This window comes from Pelobates fuscus, chromosome 5 (assembly GCF_036172605.1).
Source record: "Pelobates fuscus isolate aPelFus1 chromosome 5, aPelFus1.pri, whole genome shotgun sequence".
NCBI classification, from domain to species: Eukaryota; Metazoa; Chordata; class Amphibia; order Anura; family Pelobatidae; genus Pelobates; species Pelobates fuscus.
In genome coordinates, this window is record NC_086321.1 from 175,510,247 (window position 1) to 175,528,846 (window position 18,600).

The 18,600-nt window shown below is 41.1% G+C and overlaps 1 protein-coding gene across 3 annotated transcripts in view; it reads left to right on the plus strand.

The window, feature by feature from the left end:
• Positions 1-18,600, plus strand: part of NF2 (NF2, moesin-ezrin-radixin like (MERLIN) tumor suppressor) — a 103,874-nt gene that overhangs the window by 52,346 nt on the left and 32,928 nt on the right. For 2 of the 3 annotated variants that reach the window (XM_063454752.1, XM_063454751.1), the window contains exons 14-16: positions 6,153-6,258; positions 10,818-10,951; positions 12,139-12,286. In XM_063454752.1, the coding sequence (XP_063310822.1) occupies positions 6,153-6,258; positions 10,818-10,951; positions 12,139-12,286 (388 nt within the window). Of the gene's footprint in view, positions 1-6,152; positions 6,259-10,817; positions 10,952-12,138; positions 12,287-12,986; positions 13,034-18,600 lie in introns of all 3 variants that reach the window. The other variant, XM_063454753.1, reaches the window with a different exon arrangement.

The window sequence follows — 18,600 nt, forward strand, 5'->3', positions numbered from 1 at the left end:
TTTATTTATATTATTGATCTTTTTAATATCTTCTACACACAACATTTGGATGTTTTTTTTTAAAAAGAGTGCTTAAAATTCCCATCAGTGTCGGGTTTTGTTGGTATGCTAGATTAATGATAAACAAACTTTTTAAGACCGAATTTATGCATTATCCTGTTGATCTCTACATAAGTATTACATTTATTCATGGGACAACTGGGTGAAAATTTAAAACCCTTTAATAAAACTCTCTCATAATCCAAATTTAAAATTTTGTCTAATAGATTAAATATTCTTACTTCCTCATTAACTTTTCTCTCTGTTGTCTCCAACCTCTTTCCTACTCTATTTCCCCTTCTTGTTCTCCTTGTCTTCTTTTCTGGGCAAATGGGGTCCTTATGAAACCCTTCCTGCGTTCTCCCCTTTCTAAAAAAAAAAAAAAAAAGGGGGGGGGGGTATCCTGGCATTTGAATATGATGAAAAGCTTCATATCGGTTTGATGTTGGGATATATTTAGAGTGATGTGGAGGAGTTCTAGCTAGCCTCTCTACATTTTTGGTCCCCCCTAAATTCCTAGGTCTGTCTTCTCTTTCCACATAATGTCTGAGTTTGAACCTCCTTTCTACAACATGCCATTCTGTGGACTGATCTCTCTGATGATTTGACTTTTCAAATCTATTTTTTTCTAACGAGTTTTCTTGGGAAAAAAATAATTTAAATTATTTTTAATGAAATCAAGATAATTATTAACAAACAAAATAAGTGTTTTTTTGTGTGTGTTTTTTTTTTTTAATGGAATTTAGATCCTAGCTACTAGACGGGTCAAAAAGTAACTTGACATGGCAAGCTACCAGAGGGTCATATTTACATGCCAATGTCTAGTAGGTGAGTGTGTGTGTGTATGGAGTAAGATATATATATATATATATATATATATATATATATATATATATATATATATATATATATATATATATATATATATATATGTGGATGGATGTGTTTTCTTTTAACATGAGAAAACTTCACTGTTTTTGTGTTTTTAGGATTATAATTTTAGTGAATTAAATCCACGTTGCAAAACTGAAGCTCATATTGTAATATTGCTGATTTGGAAATAATAGCCAGCTCCGCTATAGTCACAACAAAATTTAAAGAAGCACTATAGGGTCAGGAACACAAACATGTATTCCTGACCCTATAGTGTTAAAACCACCATCAAGCCCCCCTGACTCCCTCTTGCCTCCCTAAATATAGTAAAATCTTACTTGTATTCAATTCTGCTGCTCCTGCCTCTGCCTCTGATCTGCCGCTGTCTCTGATATATATATATATAATATACACACGTCATAAGTAGAAAATACCCCCCAAAATATATACCAAGGTACTGCGCAGCACAAAAGTATAAATCCAGTATAAAAGATGTGTAACAAACCACTGGGGTTGTGTTCAGTGCTGGGACGTAGGTGCAATAACAGCTCTCCCTTACAATACACAGAGATCCTGAGGTTAAGAACAGGATTGTGTCGGGTCAGTGATGGCATGATGGCTGTAAAATAACAGAAAAATCCAAGGCAAAGGTATCCGAAGAAGGGTCAGGCAGAAATCAGTCAGACGGTCCAGATGTCAGGGCAAATGCATCAGTGCACTAAGCTGTAGTTATTCTGGTGACTACAGTGTCCCTTTAACTCTGACCACAAACAATAGCACTAATTGTCTTCTTTATTTTTTATTTTTTTTATTAATTCATTTATTTTCCTTCAGTTTTTGTAATAATCAGAATACATGGATTTTTATCATTTGTGCTAGGAATATCAATTAAATGCGAACAGTAAACATTTTTTTTTAAACCATCATCATCATGGTCGTTTGTGACAAGTGTAATCACACATGTGAATTCCTACTTTATTATTCAGATATGCCTTTTCCAACATGAACAGGTTTTCATGCTGGTGGCATATGTAACATTTTTGTAGTTTTTGTTTCTTTGCCTAACCATATATGTAAGAGTTGAGTTATAGGGCTTCCTGTGTCAAAATCTTTTTCGGTTTTGACAATCTGTCTGCTGTAGGAGAGAATTTAGCAGATTTTCTTTTTTCCCCTTCTTGAAATGGGCGGGAGTATTATCATGCGTCTGTAAAGGTTAGTGTTTCCACCAACAATACTGACATTAATCTTACTCCAGGACAAACTGCTTCAGAGACTTATTTAGACAGAGTAACATCAATCATTGCACAAGTATTTTTCATCCGAACCACCATATGTGTCAATGCTAGATTTATTTTGTCCATCTATGCTTTATGATATTAGTCACATTTCCACTCTAGATCTTGCTCGACGAACAGAGCACTACGGATAAGGACAGAATGTAAATACTTGCTTCTTCAACAGGGCATTTCTTAACCCTCTTGCTTAAACCCACCTCTTCCACTTCCCTATCTATTTCCGTTTTTCAGGCTTTAAATGGGTGTAAATTATATATGCACAATATTCAGCTACTGATAACAAAAATAAACTAAATAAAACGTAAAATGTACTGATGTTACTCCATAATTGGAATTATGTAATCTTTATCTCACAGAGTAATGATTGATGTGTGGAAAAGGTTTCCATCATGGTTAGACAATAAATAAATGAAGGTCCACGTCCTCCTTTTTGTAGAGGCCATACATCTCTTTAACGATGATGGGTGATGTTTTGAAACAATTAAAGCTTAGAATGTCTTACAGTGCAACCTTGGTATGACTGTAGTGTCTATTTATCCACTGTTGACAAATAAAAGTTACACTTCATTGACGACTGAGGAGAAAGACCTTGAACTGGAGTTGAATTAAAGTACATAGCTAAACTTTGGAATTCCAGTTCTGATCTGGAGAACTTATCAGAAAGACAAACCTACAAGGGACAATTTTTTTTGTTACCACTCTTTAATGGTTCAGCATCCACATGATCTTATACACTGCTCAAAAAAATAATGGGAACACAAAAATAACACATCCTAGATCTGAATTAATTAAATATTCTTCTGAAATACTTTGTACTTTACATAGTTGAATGTGCTGACAACAAATTCACACAAAAATTAAACACACTACAGGCTGATCCAACTTTGATGCAATGTCCTTAAAACAAGTCAAAAGGAGGCTCAGTAGTGTGTGTGGCCACCACTTGCCCGTATGACCTCCCTACAACGCCTGTGCATTCTCCTGATGAGGTGGCGGATGTTCTCCTGAGGCATCTCCTCCCAGACCTGGACTAAAGCATCTGCCAACTCCTGGACAGTCTGTGGTGCAACGTGAAATTGGTGGATGGAGCGAGACATGATGTCCCAGATGTGCTCAATTGGATTCAGGTCTGGGGAATGGGCGGGCCAGTCCATAGCATCAATGCTTTCGTTTTGCAGGAACTGCTGACACACTCCAGCCACATGAGGTCTAGCATTGTCTTGCATTAAGAGGAACCCAAGGCCCAACCACACCAGCATATGGTCTCACAAGGGGTCTGAGGATATCATCTCGTTACCTAATGGCAGTCAGGCTACCTCTGGCGAGCACATGGAGGGCTGTGTGGCCCCCCCAAAGAAATGCCATCCCACACCATTACTGACCCACTGCCAAACTGGTCATGCTGGAGGATGTTGCAGGCAGCAGAACGTTCTCCACGGCGTCTCCAGACTCTGTCGCGTCTGTCACATGTGCTCAATGTGAACCTGCTTTCATCTGTGAAGAGCACAGGGCGCCAGTGGCGAATTTGCCAATCTTGGTGTTCTCTGGCAAATGCCAAACGTCCTGCACGGTGTTGGGCTGTAAGCACAACCCCCACCTGTGGACTTTGGGCCTTCATACCATCCTCATGGAGTCTGTTTCTGACCATTTGAGCAGATACATGCACAATTGTGGCCTGCTGGAGGTCATTTTGCAGGGCTCTGGCAGTGCTCCTCCTGTTCCTCCTTGAACAAAGGTGGAGGTAGCGGTCCTGCTGCTGGGTTGTTGGCCTCCTCAACGTCTCCTGATGTACTGGCCTGACTCCTGGTAGCGCCTCCATGCTCTGGACACTATGCTGTGATTGCATTGATGTGCCTTCCTGGATGAGCTGCACTACCTGAGCCACTTGTGTGGGTTGTAGACTCCATCTCATGCTACCACTAGAGTGAAAGCACCGCCAGCATTCAAAAGTGACCAAAACATCAGTCAGGAAGCATAGGAACTGAGAAGTGGTCTGTGGTCACCACCTGCAGAACCACTCCTTTATTGGGGGTGTCTTGCTAATTGCCTATAATTTCCACCTGTTGTCTATCCCATTTAAACAACAGCATGTGGAATTTATTGTCACTCAGTGTTGCTTCCTAAGTGGACAGATTGATTTCACAAAAGTGTGATTGGCTTGGAGTTACATTGTGTTGTTTAAGTGTTCCCTTATTTTTTTGAGCAGTGTATATTGTTAAGATTACCTGGAATCCATTTAACATGTACAGCTTGCAATAGAGGTTCAAAAATACATTGCTAGATTTGAAAGGGAAATAAGCATGCAATATGTCCTGCAGTTCTGTAGTTGACTATTTCGGGAAAACATTTTTGTTGCTGAAAGAGTGTGTGTGAGATATTGATGCAGAGAAATAGAAGAATGCTTAGGGTCCACATGATAAACCTGTGCAGAAGGAAGAATACATGATAATTGGCTATAACCACTGAAACCTCTTGATTGATAATGACATCATAATTTCCTGTACATTGTGCTCCAGCATGTCTTAAAGTCTAAAGTATGATCTTTGTTTCCTTTCGAAATCTTATTCTAATATAAGAATATTACATATTACATATTACACAAGAATATTACATATTACATATTATGTATTACATTACATGATGCCTGATTCAGAGACCTGACATTATTTGTGTCTGATAGTACCATGGAGTGGGTGGATGTGTTTTTTTTTTTTTTTTTTTAACATGCGAAAACGTCACTGTTTTTGTGTTTTTGGGATTATAAGTTTAGTGAATTACATCCGCGTTGCAAAACTGAAGCTAATATTGTAATATTGATGATTTGGAAATAATAGCCAGCACTATAGGTTCAGGAACACAAACGTGTATTCCTGACCCTACAGTGTTAAAACCACCACCAAGCCCCCTTGCCTCCCTAAATATAGTAAAATCTTTTGTATTCAATTCTGCAGCTCCTGGCTCTGCCTCTGTCTGCTGACATCATCATAAGTGGTGGTCTGAGCCAATCACAATGCTTCCTTGTTGGATTGGCTTAGACTGTCAAGGAGGCTGATCAGGGGCAGAGCTAGCACAAGCCAAACACAGCCCTGACCAATCAGCATCTCCTCATAGAGATGGATTGAATCAATGCATCTCTATGAAGAAAGTTGAGTGTCTGCATGCAGAGGGTGGAGACACTGAATGGCAGTGCGGCTTACTCTGCAGCACTGCCCCAGGAAGCACCTCTAGCAGCCAACTAAGGAGTGGCCAGTGAAGTTATCACTAGGCTGTAATGTAAACACTTCACTTTCTCTGAAAAGACAGTGTTTAGAGCAAAAAGCCTGAAGGGGAATGATTCTACTCACCAGTGTAGTTGTTCTGGTGACTATAGTGTCCCTTTAAGTTTGAACTCTAGTGATGAACGCGGTTTGTGTGCAGCTACTGTTATTTATTATGTCAAACCATTTTGATTTGCGAAAAAAACAAACACTTACTAAGACCACCCTCTTAATTTGCAACATTGTAACAAGGAAATCTCATCCATCCAAGTTCTTACATGGCGTGAGCATACACTGTGTGCAGTCATCAGCTTAGAGCTCTGTACTTTAAATCAGAAAATGTTCGTTTGTTGGCACGAAACTGATACGATCGCACTGCAGCTTGTAAAAACCTAATTTTCCATGATGTTTACCTATCTATAGTCTGTAGTAATTGACGTAGCAAAGTAAAATCGGCTACAATTAGCAAGATTGTTTGTAAAATTAGAATGCAGATCACTTGTGTTTGCTACTACGATACTAGCAGAGCGGTTAAATTCTGAAGTTTACGGTTTTATTGTGAACACTATAAAGCATGGGAACACTTGGTGCCAAAATAGGAGACAAGATCTTAGGATTCTTTTTCTTATTTTTTCTTTAAATTTATTTTTTCTTCTTCAATATTGTTCTGTTTATGCCCTTTTCCTAGAGCAAAGGAAGCTGAGCAATTAAAGCAAGACTTGCAAGAAGCCCGGGAGTCAGAACGCAGAGCTAAGCAAAAACTCCTAGAGATTACAAGCAAAACCACCTATACGGTGAGAAGGTGTAATAGTGTGGGTTTTTCATTAAAGCACAATAATGTGATATGTGAGTCAAAGCTACCTGCACACTATGAAACAAACTGTATGATTAGCATGGTCTGTTGACATATGCACTGAATACACTTCACAAATACAATTTCACTGTGGCTTTTTATAATCCTTGGGTATCACCTTTGAAGTCGAAATTTTAAATGTTATAAAGTTATTTTTCAAAACATTCACCCCAATTTATTATTCAGAATTGTACTTCTATTAAAATAATGGGACCCTCTGTTTTTGGTTCTGTTGTAAATTTCTATGGAAGGTTATTACAGAAAATACCACCATCAAGGCTGACCAAGCATGAAGAAATCTAATCTCACCACACTTGAGGACAGTATCATCTGGGCGGTGGAAGGCAGACTGGGTGGGGGCTGGGGAAAGGTCACGCCGGGGCTGCGCACCCTACCCTCCTCTGTTGTGTCCACTATGCCTTCTTCAACAGCTTGCCCTCACTCTTGCCTCCCTACCCCACCCCCCATTACGCTATCCTAACATATACCAGTTACCTCTATGCCAGACGGCCCCATAAGGCAGGTAATACTAGCCGCAGCAGAGCGCCCCTTTTTTCTGCTCAGCCCCACCACATCACAACATCACAGGCCCGCTGTGGGCAGGGAGAACGGGCGTATTAAAGGAACACTATAGTCACCTAAATTACTTTAGCTAACTAAAGCAGGTTTAGTGTATAGCTCATTCCCTTGCAATTTCACTGCTCAATTCACTGTCATTTAGGAGTTAAATCACTTGGTTTCTGTTTATGCTGCCCTAGCCACACCTCCCCTGGCTATGATTGACAGAACCTGCATGAAAAAAAAAAAAAAAAACTGTTTTCACTTTCAAACAGATGTAATTTACCTTAAATAATTGTATCTCAATCTCTAAATTGAACTTTCATCACATACAGGAGGCTCTTGCAGGGTCTAGCAAGCTATTAGCATAGCCGGGGGGTAAGAAAATCTTAAACAGAACTTGAAATAAAGAAAGCCTAAATAGGGCTCTCTTTACAGGAAGTGTTTATGGAAGGCTGTGCAAGTCACATACAGGGAGGTGTGACTAGGGTTCATAAACAAAGGGATTTAGCTCCTAAATGGCAGAGGATTGAGCAGTGAGGCTGCAGGGGCATCTTCTATACACAAAAGTGCTTCATTAAGCTAAAGTTGTTCAGGTGACATAGTGTCCCTTTAAGGGAACGCGTGGGGGCCAAATACATAGGGGGCCATAGGCTGGTTTGCTGGGTTACAGAGAGGCTGAGGTCGTGGTGGACTAGGTGGAGAACTGGGCAGGTACTGGTTCAGGGAACGCTAGGCGGACGGCTCCACTTATTAACATGGATCTCCGGGTCCTGACATCCCATGGCAGAAGCGGATAGCTTCCCGGGGTGCCAATCGGGGACCTGGCGGATCCCGACACACGTCCAAGTTGCCTACACATGAGTTTCCCACGCTACCCTCTTGTCAACAAAAATCGCAGAGGGTATCCTCATAAGTGTTTCGAAAATACGGAGGTATTTCTTATAATGTCATTAAACAAAATACCAAAGCTAGCACCGCATGACTGAACCATATGCCTTGGGCCTCTTGATCGCTCTCCGTGGCCACAGCAGACAACGAGACTGCCCATGCTAGAGGTATAACAAAAGGAGGGGAAGCGAAGGGAGAGGGACCGAGGGGTGAAGCAGGAGACAGGGACAGGTAGGGCAGAGGGGGACCGTACCTCACCGGCTACTGGTAGCATACTTCTGTCTGGTCTACCAAACACATGGCATTAAACAAATTGATGCAGACTTGGGTACTTTGGCGAAACCCATTGCATACTGTATGGTTTGGAACAATTGAAGTTATGATTTTAATGTTTATAAGCACTAAACTCTGTACACACTTTTTTTGTAATTTTTTTCATTTTTAATTCTTTATTTTTGCAGTTCTTATAATGGTTACAGGCATACATATGGTACCCCAACGGCATTCCATATGCTGATTTCTAAACATTAGTTACAGTGGGGGGTAGATAGAAAATGCACTTTTTTTTTTATATTACATAAAGATAACAAGCTAATAAGTGTCGCTTTATGGGATAACATGCTAGTTTAAAATTGCGTTTAACTCAACTAGTAGATAGTAGTTATATTGCCATGACAGTAATCTAAGACATAGAGGTTGCTTATACATATAGAGATTGTGCTTCAACGCTGAAAATGACCACCCCATGTTGGCCCTGTGTCATCCAGGCGAGAGTCCGTGTCAGCATGCAAGACGACCCAACCCGTCAGTGTGCAGTGTGGGGTACCGTAATAAGGAAGAGTGCTTAATGGCTGCAACTATTCTTATAGTCCTGTATGGTGGCAGTGTATAAGTATCACCCAGCCGGGTGCCTGTCTTGAGCATGTGAAAAGTCCCAGGGGAGCTGGGGGGTGTGGCAGGGTAGTTCAATGCTTTATAAGGTTTCCCTTCTTCGGGGTCAGTACCCACCAGTATGTCGGACTTTGATGCTGCTCCTCCCTAGCTTGTGGGAGCTTGGCGTTAACTCGCCGGTTCCCTCTCTTATGTGGTCGGTAATCCGCCTGTAGGAGAGGAGGGTATGTCCGGGGCTCACTCATCCGAGTTGCCATGTGGTCTCCGCCATCTTGTGAGCGGACTCTCGCCGGTGTTGTGGTGCTTTGATGGTTCACAGGATGGGGACCGGGATCACCCCCACTGGCCCAGAGGGGGGGGGGGGGGGGGGGGGGAACAGGGCCAGTCCCGCCTAGTGTCGCGTTTCTGCCTTACCGCTGGTGGGCAGGATAGCTGGGCAGCAGCCGTCCACCCAGCTCACCGCCCGAGCGGTCTCCATCGCGTCAGCCTGGGATCGCCCCACAAGGGACTGGAACCTCGCAGCAAGCCTCTCCTCGGGACCAGGGTTGCTTCTTGCACTGGGATACAGCTTTCAGTTTCTCAGTAAATATTTTGCAGTTTTTTAGGGCCAAAAACTTGAGGAGTCTTCAGGAGCTACTCCACTGTGCGTCCGCTCAGCATGGCGGTCCGGCCCCGCCCCCCCCGTACACACTTTTTAACTGGCCACCACTGGGCCAGGATATAAGCCTTGTTTTGTACGCATTTCTTTAATTCTATTGTGTAACCTATATTTTCCCTTACTGACTTGTTAAACCTTCAATAAAGACGAGATTGTAAAAAAAAAAAATACACCTATCAATGTAATTTATAAGGCCAGTAAAGGGACACTATAGGCACCAGAACAACTTTAGCTTAAAGGACCACTATAGTGCCAGGAAAACATTCTCGTTTTCCTGGCTCTATAGGGTCCTTGGGTCCCCCTCACCCTCAGGGCCCCCCTCCCGCCGGGCTCTAGGGTGAGGAAGGGGTTAATCTCTTACCTTTTTTTACCTGGGGACTCTCCTTCTCCTTTCCCGTGCGCGCATTCTGCCAGTCTCATAGAAAAGCATTCTCAATGCTTTCCTATGGATGCTGGCGTCTTCTCACTGTGAAAATCACAGTGAGAAGCGCGGAAGCGTCTCTAGCGGCTGTCAATGAGACAGCCACTAGAGGCTGGATTAACCCATTTGTAAACATAGCAGTTTCTCTGAAACTGCTATGTTTACAGCAGAAAGGATTAATCCTAGATGGACCTGGCACCCAGACCACTTCATTAAGCTGAAGTGGTCTGAGTGCCTATAGTGGTCCTTTAATGAATCAGTTTTGGTGTATAGATCATGCCCCTGCATTCTCACTGCTCAATTTACTACCATTTAGTAATTAAATCACAGCAGCCCTAGGCACACTCTCCATGCATGTGACTTACAGTTTCCATAAACTCTTCCTGTAAAGAGAGATCTAATGATTAAACTTCCTTTTATTGCACAGTCTGTTTAATGTAACATTTCTTATCTCCTGATCTGTTAATAGCCTTCTAAACCTTGCATAAGCCTCCTGTGTGCAATTAAAGTTCAATTTACAGAGCAAGGGATACAAACTTCTAAAGCAAGTTAACATCTGATTGAAAATGAACCTTTTTTATTATTTTTTTTCATGCAGGTTGTGCGTCACAGCCAGGAGAGGTGTTGCTAAGGCTGAATATACCGAAACAAAAGTTATTTAACTTCTAAATGTAGAGAATTGAACAGTGAGACTGCAGAGACACTAAAACAGATACATTAAGCAAAAGTTATTTTTGAAACCTATAAGTATCTCTTTAATGGCAAATAACTGCAAAGCCATGGATGAATAAATTATAACACAAGTTTGATCCAGGCACATAATTTTCAGGGCTTTGAATGGAGGTCATCGGAGAAATTGGATAAATACCTGAATGTGTATATTTTCTGTGGCTTAGACCTTAGTCTATCTAATAGGCTTCCATGCTTTTTGGTAATGTTAGGTATGCTACATGTTAATAAAACACCATGGGAATATAAAAGAAGAAACAAAAAAAACCTTAGAATTAAGCTATTAGATCCTGTGTAACATTCAGTATGTTTTACATGTGATGTCTCAAAACATAACATTTTACCTCCGCAGCAAGCAGCAGCAACCACTAGCAGCTCTGTGCCTCCTGTCGACGTGCCAAGCTTCAGCATGCTCAGCGATAGCCTGCCCTATGATTTCAAGGACACAGATATGAAACGTCTGTCTATGGAAATCGAGAAGGAGAAGTAAGGCTTGCTATCTGTGTGTGTATGTTTGAGTCAGATGAAGGGCAAATTTGCCTCTGTGAGAAATGTGGTCATCTCTACAAGTTCCAGAGATCGCAGCTCTATCCTTAAAATGTATTGGTTGCCTACTAAATGTAGGTTGGCGCTGCTAGAGAATCATGGACATTGTAGTTTGCAAACCATTGGAGTTCTATAGGTTGCATACTACTGCCTTAGATCAGTATAAGTGAAAATTTGGCAAACATATTTTATTTATTATTACATTTTTCATTTTTTTTTTTTTAACCTAGACATGCGTAAGGTATATTCTCAAAATAAATAAATACACCAATTTTGTACTAATATTTTACCATTCTTTGACATGACACACTTCATTTGTTGTGCTGTAATTACATAGGTAGAAACATTGTTAGGTTTAAAAAATTAAATCCACTTCCATCTTGTGTCTAGTTAAATCTATTTAGCTTTTCGAGGAAAGCAGGGGGGGAGGGAGCATTGAATCAATAATCAATTTTGCATTCCAAGTTAACTGAATCAAAAGTCTTTCTGTATTTATTCTTTTGAGGATAAATAAGTGACTCTTGGCTCACTAATACTATCCTGTATATCTGCCATCAACAGTACTGCTGGTGGCATTCTCATTATCTTTGCTGCTGTCATTCTTGCATCTGAAGGGAAACATCCTTTCACAATCCTTATAATGTTTTCTCAGGAGTAAGGGGTGAACAATTCCGATTAGGACATTTTATATTGTCCTTGAATGTTCTTGGACTTTATAATCAGACCACTTATAAGGCTCTGTACCTGAGTAAATAAAACCCATTTTCCTGGCTTTGGTTCATAATTTAATTCCTCTGTTGTTCTCTTTATTAATTTTACTGCAATGTTTTGTCCAACAAACTTGTACCCCTCCATAAGTGCTCATTATTATCCAAGATGGTCGTTTTTTATTACATTTGCCTGCGCAATCTTTAATTACGGTTGTATGCATGTTAAGCTATAGATGTTCAGTTTTAAATAAATTAATTAAGAAAAGGGTTCTTATGTAAACTTATACATTACATGTGAAATGTCTGTCAAGAAGGCAATTTTTTTTCATGCACCCCAGTTTATATGATATTTTCTAGGCTTGTATGTGTCATGCGAAATGTTAGTGCTCTGATACATGCCACCCTGCTGTCTTGTAGGGTCGAGTATATGGAGAAGAGCCGCCACCTGCAAGAGCAGCTGAATGAGCTGAAGACTGAAATTGAATCTCTAAAACTGAAGGAGAGGGAGACTGCCATGGATATAATGCATGAAAATGCAGGCAGCAAGCAAAACACTATCAAAAAGGTGAGATGCTGAATAAGCTAGGGAGCGGGTGCATCCTGAGTGAATGACAGGCAAGGTCTACTAATGAGAATGGAGAGAATGTTCACATAGAAATAGAACTGGCGATAAACTTCGGGGGTTGAGTATAAAAAGTGTATGTTATGAAAATGACGGCGTCATCTCTGCAACGTGCCTGTTGGCTTATCTGTTGGCTGTCCCACTTTTAGGACTTTGGACCACAAAACATTTTAAACATAATCCCCAAAGACCCCTGGGTCCTAACACAGACATGAGAGAATGCAGTGCGATAATCTATTTGGGGTAGAAGGGAGATTAGCTATGAGTAAGACATATGTGAAGATTTTGCCTTCATAGAACTATTTTGTTCAAAATAAATAATGAAAAAAAAATGGATGTAACATGGGTCAACTATGCCTACAAATCTTATTTAGACCATCCAATAGAAACTAATTTTACTCAAGATAGCTTTTATTCAGTGAGGTGGCAACCGTAAAGAAACAAATCACAGTACGTAATTATTTAGACATATACTAAGTCGTGGTTATTTACACTCCCCTTAGCCAACCGTAAGTTACCAGATCCATGGATCAAGGAAGTGAGATTGGGATTGTTAAGACCCAACCTGTGTGTGACATGCTGCACTCATCCCTCTGTAGTGACTGTGTTCACATATTGTGGAATTTTTCTTTTTTCCTGTTAGGGGAGGAGAGCAGTCTGCATCTGAGCGTGACCCATAGTGTGTGCCAGGTATTGTGTATGTGTGTGTGCGTGTCATAAATATGAAAAACCTACTAACTCTCTATGTTAAAAACTAACTCCTTTGTGTATATGAGTGGAGCAGCATCCAGTGGAATTCTCCAAAAGCATGTGTCCAATTAGATGATAAATTCAACGCCATATGCCTGCATTTTGCTTCCTTTGTGTCCAACTCTGACTGTTTCTTGAGTCTTTTAGAGTAACAGTACTTCCAAAATTAGTAGTGTTCTAATGTGTATGTGTAACTCTGCTTGCTGAATCACTGTGCCCCACCATAACACTCCCATATGTGTCTGTAAACCCACCTCACCTCCTTATTCAATACTGCTTGCTCACTATATTTCTAAACTGTGTTATTAGCTTTGAATAACCTTCTTGCTTTGCACCCTACATGAAACCCTCCACTTGCTCCATGCATGTCTTCCTGAATCATTACAGTGCCCTCATAGTTTCACTTTGTCTGTTTCTGATCTACGTCTGCTTCGTGCAACAAGCAAGTTCTATCTGTAACATCACCTTTCTTAACCCTTCCTGAATTTCATGAGCATCCCATTCATAATGGAGGTGAGAGTAATATTCTATTCTTTGGATGCCAATTTTTTGCTTTCCTTCCCCCCCAACCCCCATTCTTTTGACAATATAGTCAGCCACGTTAATCAGGGTTTGAATAGAACAACCCAAGCTTGGGGTTTAATTTATTCAGAGTATATGTAGTGAATCCCTTTACCTTGTATATCTTAAAACAGGGCTTGACAAATTTGCTTTGAATCTAGCAGCCAGCTAAAAAAGTTAGGAGCCAGACTTTTTAAACTTACAAAGCTTTATATTCATTGACAAAAATACAATTCTTAAAGGGACACTATAGTCACCAGAACCACTACAGCTTAATGTAGTGGTTCTGGTGTCCTTAGCCTGTCCCTGCATACTTTTCAGTGTAAACACTGCCTTTTCAGAGAAAAGGCAAAATACGCTTAAATTGTATTGGTGCCTGGAGTGTCTTTTCTAGGGTAAGCTGAATCAAGGAAGCTTATCAAAATCCAAACCTGAAAAACACAGTGGGGGAAAAAAAACAACAACAATAGTTGGAGACACTATAGTCACTCAGACAACTTAATATCAATTAAGGGGTCTGGATGTATTGTCCCTGTCCTTGTGAAGAAACACTATAACGTTAGGAAAACAAATGTGCGTTCCTAGTGCTATAGTGCCCTAGTCACCATTTATAAGTTAACTTGCCTTATTTCCCACACCATTCTGTCACGGTTTGGTCCCACCTCCTTGTTTGAGATCATCGAGATTGATGATCTTAGCCAATCCAATGTTTCCCAATAGGTAAGCAGTGTGCAAAATGCCTCTCAGTCCCAGGCAGTTTTACTCCATTATTTTACGGAAGCACCTCTAGTTGCTGTCATTGACAGCCATTAGAGGCAGGTTAACCCTGCAAAGAAAACATTGCATTTCCTGCAGATTCAGTGCTTTCCTGTGGAGAAGTTTGAAGGTGTGAACCAACATGCACATTAGGTCCCCAATGCTCCTGTATGAGGTTACCTCTCTGAGGCCATGCCTCTTCTCTGTGATCTTGTTGGAAATGGTGAGGTGTGCAGCGGGCTTGGCGTTGGAAAAAGGTAAGAAAAACATAATTTTTTTAAATTTTATTTTGTAGCATGAAAGTGGGCATGGTGGCTGGAAACGAGTGAAGTACAGTATAGCATCAGGTATACAGATTTGTATCCATAATGCTTTACTGTTTCTTTAAGGCTGCTCTCCATTTAGTTTTGATGGTTATAGACATTGCTGCTATAGCTAGAGTAGACGGTTATTGGTAATTTTTACACAAGGGTGTCACATAGCTTTTTTTACACAAAAGGACAGAAATACATGTTTATGGTATAATATAATATATGCATCTTCCTCTATTATTCTGCATCTTTCACTCTGGTTAGTTCTATTTTAAATTTTAGAGAAACCTTTTCAAGAATATTCAGAAACCCACGTGATGGCTGCTGCAGCTGCAGTTATTCTCTGGAACAGCTATCTTGATAATGTAGCATACCGACATAAATGTCAACTTGGGCACTAAGAGACGTCTCAGGAGCCTTCTAACCTGACTGGATCTTCAGCAAATTTTGTTCTCTAGTTCTTAGACGGGAATCATTTCCTGGTTCACAGTAGACAAGGGCTTATGAAATTTCATAGATATGATTCATGCAGCCTCAAAAGAATGCTTGTTCAACGTGTGATACATGACAGAAACCTTGGGGTAGATACTGAGAGCTATTTTAAAGTTATATATGATGATGCATACAATTCTTCAATTAAAAAATCATCATGTAGATTTCTCAAAAAAAAAAAAGGATCCGGATTTTGCTGGTCACAACCATTTTAGAAACCGTAGCATCTATTGACTGTGGCATGCTTTGTGATTGGTAAAGACATATACTACAGTTAAAAGGAATGGAAATAACTTATTTACTTTGGTTCATTGTCATATCAGATGATTTCCATATCTTTGCACTCACATAGGTTCCATATATGTTATTATATAGAAGTCATCTATGCAAATTGATAAGTAGGATTTCTTTAAGAAAGCCTGCAGCATCGTTAAAATCATGATTAAATGTATAGCATAAAAGGGATATTCTAGGCACTGTAATTGTTTAAGTTCCTTGAAGTGGTTATAGTGTCTATAGTCCACTAGTGCTACCTTTCTGTTTAAGTTTAAACTGTTTTTAATAGCAAAATGAGTTTTCTGCAGTATACCCCACTGAGCTGCTTGGGCTAATAAAGAAGTATTAGCCTGAGTAGCAACGGGTGGCAGAAATTGTTTGAGAATTTCCGCTGACTGCTTTCAGTCTATAACTCTACTTGCACCTTTCTGTTCACTTGACTGTCAGAAGGATGTTTCTAAATTCATTCATAAAAGTGACGACTTGTCTTAAGCAAGCTTTAATGCTTTAGATGTAGGATAATTAAAAAAATACTCCAAATATAAGAACTAGACCACTGTTAGGGTTATGATTCCAGGAGTACCCTGCTGCTGTCCCACAGTAATATGTCAAACTTATTTTTTTTTATTTTTTTTTTATTCTTTATTTTTATTGTGCACAAGAATTGACAAACAGCCTTGGTTCGCCACAACAGCGTGTCAAGGTATGAGTAATTTCAATTTGCAGTACATGTTGTGACATTTATTACTCAGGCACATTTTTTAATTTTTTAGTTGCTAACAATCAGCAGATACATCATAGCTTTAGTGAAATATATGAGAAACTACTTCGCTTAACTGTAGAGTGAGTACTAGATTATCTAAGATCTGGCTAAGGTTTTGTTCACTTGCAGGAGTGCAGTTAAAAGATTAATAAAAGGAGTAAACATTGCAAATTAACAGATTAACAGAGCGAGCCATATGTCTAGTGTTCAACATTTGTGAATCTTAGTAAGTATACTTGTTAAGTTAATGTTGGTATAAGCCTCTAGAAGTAGGCAAGATTTTGCACAATTGTTTGTATTTATAAGCTTAGCTAAACATTTGTTCCAGCAAAGTAAGATTTAGTAAAAAATAACTAATGTGAAGAGAAAGCATAGATTATTAACACACGTTTAGTTGCATCGCCTTTATACCATGCTATTTCAATAGAGGGCTATTATTCTGGATAAATTAGTGGCATGGTTGTGGCTGTGACAGTGGTTCCCGCTAGAGCTAAAGTAAAGCTCCCTAGCTACATTAGCCTCTTTGCCTAATGTGCAGACCTCCATGTTGGCTGCGCGTGATGGGAGTTGTGGGAAGCAAAACTGAACACTAAACAAAAGGTTGAATAATAGAGATATGTCCAGTTCCAGTGGGGCAAAGAGTCAGGTGTAAGACAATACTATGCCTGTGTTAGAGTCTCAGTCCGTTTGGGGTCAACCGATGCCTTGCCGGGGCTGGGTGAATACCCCCTGCTGTAGGTGGTGCAGCCGGTGCGATCTCCCTGGTGACCGGGTGCCGAGATCCCCTGGGCTTGTCTGAGTTGCTGTGGGTGCTGAGTTTAGCTGCACCTGCATTGTTTGGGGTGGTCTCGTGCTCGTCTTTGGCAGTCTCCTCTGCTTCCCCGCCTTGCCTGGAAGATGCCGTTTTTTGACCGCCCTCCGCCTTCCAACATCCGCTTTGTTGGGGTGTGTGTCCTGCCTCTGCTCCCGCCGGTTCAGGTTAGTGCCCTTTTGTTGCTTCTGCCGTTGGGGTTGCTCTGCTATTTTTCCTGGATTGGCGTCTTGTGAGGTACCCTGTGGCAAAGTCTGGGGGATCTCTGCAGGCTCTGAGCCCCTCATGCGGGCTTCTAGAGACTCCCAGAAGGCATTGAATATGATGTTCAGTCGCTTCTCGGTTTCCCGCCAAGTGTAGGACGTGACGGCGGTGCTAGAGGCATCCGCCATCTTGGAGGTCGTAGGGACGGTAGCTTTTTGCCTCCATATAGCCGGTACTGGGTCATTGCTGTGCCCGGGAGTTAGTTGGAGGTGGACCGGGATAACCCCCACCGGTCCAGAGGGGGGGGGGAACGGGGGCTTGCAGTCAGCCTTCCGGCCTGGCCTTGCTGCTGGGGAGCGGCCGCCTCCCCTGCGCCTGCCATGCTTGTAGGCCTCATTGTGTTCTGTGCTCGGTTCGTCGCCGGGGACGTACCGATCTCTGCACCTCGGTATCCTCTCTCGAGTGGTAGCTTCGTGGTCGCAATTAAGTGCCTGTATGGCAGTCAATTTTGGCTTTAAGTCCCCGGTTTAGCAGGAGCTGCTGAGATGAGCGTCTGCACAGCTCTGCGGTTAGGCCCCGCCCCCATGTCAAACTTATTTAGCATGGATTGAAAGCTTACCTGTGTCCTGCCGGTTGCCAGATGCCACTTTAGAGCAAATCTGATGGAGGAGACCAGATACAGCGCAGGTGCCTTGCAGAACCCCAGTATTGGCAAACCATGCTAAAACAGTATGAATTCTTACTTTGGAATGATGCCAGTGCATTCTTAGCATTATAACTATTACTGTGGGCTGTAGTGGTTATGGTTCCTTTTTCACTCTATTGAGAGATCAACAGAATGAAAGAAGCATGAGTTCATACCTCCAAACAATTTGAAGTGTGAATTTAGGAGTGAGTTGGCAGGCCAGAACACCAGGGAATAAAACCCAAATGGGAAGAAAGAGTCCGAATATGAGCATGTCCAGCACAGAGTGCCTTATACTACAGCCTATTTAAGGAGTCTACAGAATTACAGTGTGTTACGTTTCTCTCTTTATAATAAAAGAATCACATTTACTGTGCTGGGATTTCACTAAAAAGATACCATAAGGGACTACTTTGTCTTGTGAATTTTTTCTGCACTTGACAAAAAGCAGAGCTACTGCCATCACGTTTTGTTAAATCCCCCAGTCGTCACTCGTGATGGTGGATGGAAAAGGCATTGTCTGTGGAGGCTCCTGTGTCTCGTGGAATCCTCGATAGACCTCAGTGTGGAATCCTCGATAGACCTCAGTGTGGAATCCTCGATAGACCTCAGTGTGGAATCCTCGATAGACCTCAGTGTGGAATCCTC